At 37.0% G+C, this 7,281-nt stretch overlaps 1 protein-coding gene across 1 annotated transcript; it reads right to left on the bottom strand.

Moving 5' to 3' along the window:
• Positions 1-2,784: 2,784 nt before the first annotated feature.
• On the bottom strand, positions 2,785-5,915 carry LOC149232736 (LIM domain-containing protein WLIM1-like). Its single transcript, XM_089379482.1, has 5 exons — positions 5,615-5,915; positions 4,669-4,765; positions 4,493-4,536; positions 3,851-3,940; positions 2,785-3,577 (listed from the first exon to the last, which is right to left on the bottom strand). Exons 1-5 carry the CDS (start codon positions 5,747-5,749, stop codon positions 3,368-3,370), a joined length of 576 nt encoding a protein of 191 aa, XP_089235608.1. The 5' UTR covers positions 5,750-5,915; the 3' UTR covers positions 2,785-3,367.
• Positions 5,916-7,281: the final 1,366 nt, after the last annotated feature.

Here is a 7,281-nt window from a genome sequence, read left to right as displayed (position 1 = left end):
TTGGAATATCTTTGTCTCCTCCTGGACGAAATCATCCCAATTGCTTCTCAAAGGTGGGAAGTTTATATTGGGTATAAACATCCCAAAGAAAACACTACCAAGAAGAAGAAAACCCATCATCCAAGGATATGAGTATTAACTCTCCGCTATTGGCCTCTTCTCCAACTCCAACTACTGCAATCTCATAATGGAGTTTGGTAATATTCAACAAATAATTTTTTATGATACCTGTCTTGCTCATTCGTGTATCTTTGATTGAGCTTGTTCCCCAAAAGCATTTTCTGGTTGATGTTCTCAATTTGATATGGAGCGGCTAAAGCATCAAACATTTCCTTATCAGTGCTTTCTGGTGACGTGAGGGATCAACTGATCTTGAACCGAGTCAAGGATAACTTGCTTTGTCATGGACATCTTATTATTATATTCTTCCAACTATGTGGGAGTAGGAGGTTTTGTAACCTTATTTTCCATAAAGCCCCAAGGATAAAACTCATCCAATAGATTCTGCAACTTCCACTTTCGTGATACAAAATTCTAAGTCTCTTCTAATATGTGATATTCTCTGACACCAAGAGTCATCATTCCTACAACTCCTAGGGCACAACGACACCAAACAAGTCAGCTTGAAGAAAAAATCAGATCAACAACCTATCACATGTCTGGATCAACACTCCTATCACTGGAACAACTTGGGCATCACACCCAACAATCTATCATATGTCCTGGTTCACTTCAATCACTGAAGCAAGGGCATGACACCCATTGAGATCCTCTGACAGCTTCCTTTCACAATTAGTAACCCACTCCATACACAGATCTCGAAAATTTCAAACAACGTGCTTTAGTACCATATTAACATTTCAGTACATGCTGATCAGATTAGCAAAAACACCTAAGAAATATAGAAACTTAACTAACTCTCATAACTGTTGTCACTGCTAAATCTGAATATACATAGGTGAACTAGAATGAACAGTAACTCAAAAGAACTCGGACCAATGGACTGTATATACTAATTCTACATAAAGCAGTGCCCTGGAAATTATGACAGCAAACAGATTTCCACCACTTAATCACACATTAAGTCTCTATTACTTTCAACAAAAAAATACACAGAAAATTGTTCAAAACCTTTATCTAACCCACAATTGCAATGGTGTGGTGTGTCTCTTTTTTATAGACTAGGAGAGAACATGAGAGATAGAAACTGCTCAAAACTTCTATCCAACCCATGATTACAATGGTGTGGCGTGTCTCTCTTTTATAGAGTAGGAGAGAACACGAGATAGATGGAATGTAGACCACCCAGTGATGTGCCCTCCAACAAAAGAAAAACCATAACCTTAAGAAAGCAAGTGCCATCATGGACTGGTGCACCTCTACTACATGAGTTCTCTTCCTAGAATATCATGTCTCAACTGGAGAAGACCAAGTTTTCATCCATGCATGCATCTTCTGCCTTGGAAACAGTGCCAATTCTAGAAATGGAACTCCTCATGGCAGTGCCTCATCTAAAGTTGAACTGCACTAGACTGGTGTAAACTGGACCTTCCAGAACTGTTTAAGGACAGTATGATACAGCCATTCAAGGCCTACTACTATTGCGCTTACTTAGAGTCTTATTATAATACTGTGAATTCATTCCAGCACTACACATGTGCTGAAATCGAGGTGGACTAGGGTGCCAGAGTGCTGACTGATTTGCTACGCTGGATCTCTTTTTACTCTGCACCCCTGCTGAAGCAGAACTCTCACTTCTAACCAAGTAAAGCTAACGTAGACATCATAGGATAATCTATGTTAGGTAGTTGGAGAAACTTTCAGCTGCTTGTCTGTTGGAAACCACCCATGTAATGAAGAACACCATGGATGTAGAGTATTGTTATGTTGATGAATACAAAATGTTTGTCTTCTACTCTGCTCCATCTTGTGCACTTTCTGCAACAGGGAAAACATCATCATAGACCAGCACAATATTTGCAAACTCAGCTATGTACGAGGGAGAAATCTGCAAAGAGAAAATTTACAAGTGAGTCAAAGTACACAGCAAAAAGAGTCGATGAAGATACAACTCTGCAAACAACGAAATGAAAGGGCTAAAAAGCAAAACGGGGAGGTGAGAATGGAAAAGTGGCGAGCTTTACAATGATGAACTTACCAAGCATTAAACCTGCAAACACATGGCATCCTCCCAAATCCGTGAGAAACTCTCAAACATGAGTGCACAAGGGAATAATCTGAGAGGGGACTTTAAAATGTCAACATAAAAATAAACTTCTGAGTCAGGAAGTTTTGATCCAAACCTAAAGTGGATCTACGTGGAAGATTCCAACCCTTTTGCAGCAAAATAAATGATTATTTTACATGTCTAAGGCCTGTGGAGAACAGATACGCAACTGTCTATCTAGTCAAACACATCTGAATCTTTGATCCTTATGCCCAAGGGTAGTTTTCTGATGGTATGGTACAGACCATTCCAAGGAAAATTGAAATCAAGGGATAGCTTAAAGTACAATCAATGAAATTTTGTTAAAAGAGTACATATTTAACTATAGGTAGCCTACTATTATTTTGGTATTGATGGAACACAAGTATTCTTAAATTTCAGTGCACACTGTAAACAGAAGATGAAATAAAACAAAACAGAATATCTTGCCAACACAATTCTCTGTATATAAATTATTGTAAAGTCAAATCCCATATCCATCATTGTATAGAATTCCAAATCTCACCATATTCCATTGTTTCTAAGATGCATATTTAACAAGAAATTAAGTCCATGTGTTGTTTGAATAGTACCAAATCCAAGGGCAATTATACATATAACAGTTAAAAAATACCAATAACAGCAGTTTATAGGCAAATTCAAAGGCCTTGAAATAATACAAATCTCAAACCTCAGAAAATGTTTTCGAGAAACATTGAACGATATAACATATTCTCAAGTGATCAGCACAACCCCTGCTTCTTTCTTCCTCAACCAGACTTTCACATCAATTTTAAAACATAACACGGATTGCTATAGACAGGAGCATTAAGTGAGTTATGGTAACTGCCACTAATAGCCACTTAACAGCAGCAGCGTCTTCCGTGCGTGGACTCAACTTAGTATATGCGCCTCAACTAATAGTCTAATACTCAGCTGTACCAATCCCATAGGCATTATAAATATTGAAACACTCCAACTCACAGATCAAAACAACCATTTGTAAAAGGTAATTTGAAAATAGTTTTGCTGAAACACGATATCACTGAAATAAAAGACCAATGTCCCCAATAGTCATGTTAAACTGTACATTGCACCTTGCTAACAAACAAATGGGGATAATTGCACCAAAGATAATTTTGTCAAACTTCAGCTGCATAATCACTCGTGTACTGAATTCTCTGATACTTCTTTGACAGATGGAGTTTTGATAAGTTGGCTATAATTGCCCTTTTCTTTGAAGAGCTGAGCATGGTGATGTTTGCAATAAAGCCTGCCCTCAATTGCAATATAGTTCGAGGGACTGATAACACAACCACCATGCATACACTTGAAGCATGCCTTGTGGTATCCCACACCTTCCACAGAAACCTGCAATACAAAAGAGCATGTCCAACCAGACAGTTTATTAATCCTGAGTTGAGATGTTACAGTCAGAAACTCCTTTGTTGATCATTTGACAAAAAACCCATAACTATGAACATAATGAAGACATGCTGACGACTGAACCAAAAGTGTCTTTCTCTATGCTTCAAGCAGGAAATACTTTTGAGATTCAGTATCATCTTTACTTTAACTTAATACCAGGCAAGGTTGCCCAATCTAATCCTAAAGGTGGACAAGGTAACATTGAAAAATAATGACCTTTTCAATGGGATAAACTGTATTTCCACAAGCAAGGCATTTCTCTTGTGTGCCAGAAAACAAAGCAGAGACCCTGTTGGGTGTCTTAATCTGCACATACCAGAAGTTATTTATAAATGGAAACAGTTAATGCACAGCAGGAAACAACCTTCTGAATTAAAGAAATCCGATTTTGAGACTACCTAAAAATCTGATTTTGTGACTATCTAGATTTACATCTAATCATAAAGATGCTCTTGCAGATTTCATTACTGCGCTTCACACTTTCAATAACCAAATGTAGAACCCTTTACACTTGTAAGGGGACAGCCAAGCAAATGTTGTTGATAATAGCTGCCCTCAAAATGGAATTGCAATTGTAATGACGGGACCATAAAGCGATATTGTCTAAGAACAGAACAATAACATGATTATAAGTTATACATGTATATTTGAATAGAAATATGTACCAACTCTGAATGTCTTTTACAACATTCTTTATGCTGATAAAAACAGTACAGCATCTCCATGCCTGTCTACATAGTCACAACCTTGTAACTTCTCACTGTAAGCTGACAAGAGATGTATTATACTTTGATACCTACATGATCATAAGTTATTGCAGGTTGAGAGCTTGCCAAGAGATATAGAGTAATACTGTACCTCACCATCATTCAACTTCTCATTTTTCACAGCTTTGGGAGTTCCTACAAGAAGTTGAGGAAATATTAGATCAATGGCAAATTCTCTCATTAGGCTCGGCAGAGGACCCTCACTCCAGACATGAAATAAATAAATTTTAGCCAAATGCATTTAGGCAAACATAAACCTCTACTTACCTTCAAAACTTTTGTCAAGACTTCCAGTCCTCTTAAAGAGCTGATCGAAGTGAGGTTTGCAGTACAGCACCCCTTCAAAAGAAGAATAGTTGCTGAGCTGATAAACCACAAATGATGAGTTAGTATAATGATTGAGGGATATACTTAAGCACGTGGAAAGAAATTGAAAATACATATTTGCGGTCTCGTCATGAGGGAAAGAACCAATACCAAAGAAAGTAAAAAAAAGGATCTGACCTCTCCTACATCAAGAAAATCATATAGTGGCTTAATCAGGTTATACCAAGGCCCTGCAGTGCCCTTGGCTGTGATTTTGTTCAAAATCTTAGAAAATGAGCACAGTGATGGCAACAACAGGGGAAGTTCTAAACTTTCAGACTAGAAAGCTTTGTCAAGTAGGATCAGGCAACATAGCATACAAGATCTGAGTCAGTCATTTGTGGAATAACAGAGAAGGTTCTAAACATCATATAAGTCCACTCCAGCTGTATAACAATAAATACAGTCGTGGCGAGAAAACAAAGTACAGTATGCCAAGTGAAATGATACAGAAGGAACCATAGTTCCTTAACAGTCTTGAGTGCAATCCATCACTAGCATTGGGGCATATATAAGTGTGTTGGGGTGTATTGACTCAAACTGAGAAAGCCCAAATGAAAGAAGGTCCTCATGCTTGAGCAAAAATACACTTCCTATCCTATGAACACTATCTTCTATTTCAGTGCATGAATTTGTTTCACCAAGAAAAAACGAGGTGCGTTTACAACCTGGGGTGTGATAGTGAGGTGGGGTGAATCATAGGAAGGATCCATACTCTGAGCTCAAACAAATAGATGTCTAAATTATTAATACTCTCTACACATGCAACCTATATCAGATCCTGGTTTAGATGGGTAGTCACAATGTATATTTCATTCTAGAAAGCCATCTTATAGCAGGGAAGAACCTTTAAGGTGCCATTGCAATGATGGCAGCGGAAGCAGGCCTTGTGAAAGACTGAACCATCGGCTGTGAGCTGATCCACCACGTACACCGTCTTCTCGCATGCCTTGCACTTCTGCTGTGTTCCTGCGAATGCCATCTCCGATGTGATTCACACGAGATATACTTGTGGTCTACTCTGATCGATGAGATCGATCACTGAGTTTGGTTTTTGCTGGTTTTAGATTTGGACTTCATAAATGTCTTAACTTTTATCTAAAATAACACTCGGTCCCCTTCAACTTTACCAAATGGAAAGATAGTGAGGATGTAGCCAAAAGGTGGCAAAATCAATCATCTCATCCCGCTCATGATGTGTGCCACTTTGCCTTAGGTCCACTGGATCAATCGTCATCATTCATCACGACCCACCCATTTTATTGTTTAAATTAAAATGGTTTAGAAAGCAAGATTCCAAAAGAATTTCCTTTTAAAAATTTTACTCTGTAACCATGTAGTTACAAGGCACGTTGGATCCATCAGATTTTCATGGTTTCAGCATGTTTATGGTTTTAACTTGCCTTATCAATCACTTTTACCATTGAATAGAATTTATGTAAAATGAATAATTAAAGGGTAATAGTTGTTATGTTATTATGATTGTACTGACTTGAGGAAGGTTGTTATGATATCAACATCAACATTTTATCCTTTGTATTGGTAAACTTTTAATGTAAAACTTTTAAGGTAAGTAAAGTCTAATAAATCACTTTTGGTCTGCCATTATTATTTATATAAAATCATTCACATGTCCCTACATATAGCAGGGAGAAAATACTTATTAAGATAAAATGAAATCCAATTATAAATTACTATTGCTTTTTCGGATGCAAGCTTGATTATATCTTAATAATATTATATTTTATTTTAAAAATTTTAGCAAAAAAATCAATGTTCGATTATTTTGATTATTTTTTTTCAAAAGGAAAATTAGTCATTGAATTATTACACTTTTAAATAGGTTACATTATATTAGAAAACTATGGAAAAAATCATAGTTTACAAAAATTTGGAGCAAGAAAACTGCCAACAGTAAGTTGACTCTATGATCAAGTTAAGTTTACTTGAATTTCCCTCACAATCCCCATTCTTAAACTTGACTCAAGGAGATTAACCCGGTCCCAATAACTTTCTTGAAGTTGATATAAAAGGTTATCATCCACCCAATACATGGGTAACCAACAACTATCTAGGATACTTTTTCTTGTACATGGTTCATCAACCATCTCACATCTTGAGATTTTACATTACCCCACTCAAGCTAGTATAAGAGTACACCTACCACTCTCATATCTATTCAAATTCGACAATTTGATCATATATAACTCCACGCACCATTACACTACAACATGTATGCCTAAATAATAGGTCTTATAACAAACTTACCTCAAGATAGCACATGAGTGTACCTTCCACCCTCGTACCTATTCAAGTGGTTCATTCCACAAGTCGATACATCATGTGCTACAACACTACATGTATGCCTGAATAATAGGTCTTACAACAACCTTGGGGAATACAACTTGCCTATGGCTGAGATTTACAACTTGGACAAAAATCCTCTAGGGTGTTCATGCACTACTACAATTCTACATAACTCTGTGTTTGCTTCACCAATCCTTAGCACCATTA

This window comes from Pinus tabuliformis, chromosome J (genome assembly GCF_031772625.1).
Source record: "Pinus tabuliformis cultivar Carrire ecotype Pingquan chromosome J, CPIR1, whole genome shotgun sequence".
Taxonomy (NCBI): domain Eukaryota; kingdom Viridiplantae; phylum Streptophyta; class Pinopsida; order Pinales; family Pinaceae; genus Pinus; species Pinus tabuliformis.
The sequence above is the reverse complement of the archived record's forward strand: the minus strand, read 5'-3'. Positions and strand labels throughout refer to the sequence as shown.

Excerpts from the sequence above, each read along its gene's own strand:
- LOC149232736 (XM_089379482.1), bottom strand. The coding sequence starts at position 5,749 with ATGGCATTCGCAGGAACACAGCAGAAGTGCAAGGCATGCGAGAAGACG. Across the intron at positions 4,537-4,668 it reads TCTTGACAAAAGTTTTGAAG|GAACTCCCAAAGCTGTGAAA; the intron begins GTAAGTAGAGGT and ends AACTTCTTGTAG. Across the intron at positions 3,578-3,850 it reads CAGTTTATCCCATTGAAAAG|GTTTCTGTGGAAGGTGTGGG; the intron begins GTCATTATTTTT and ends TTTGTATTGCAG.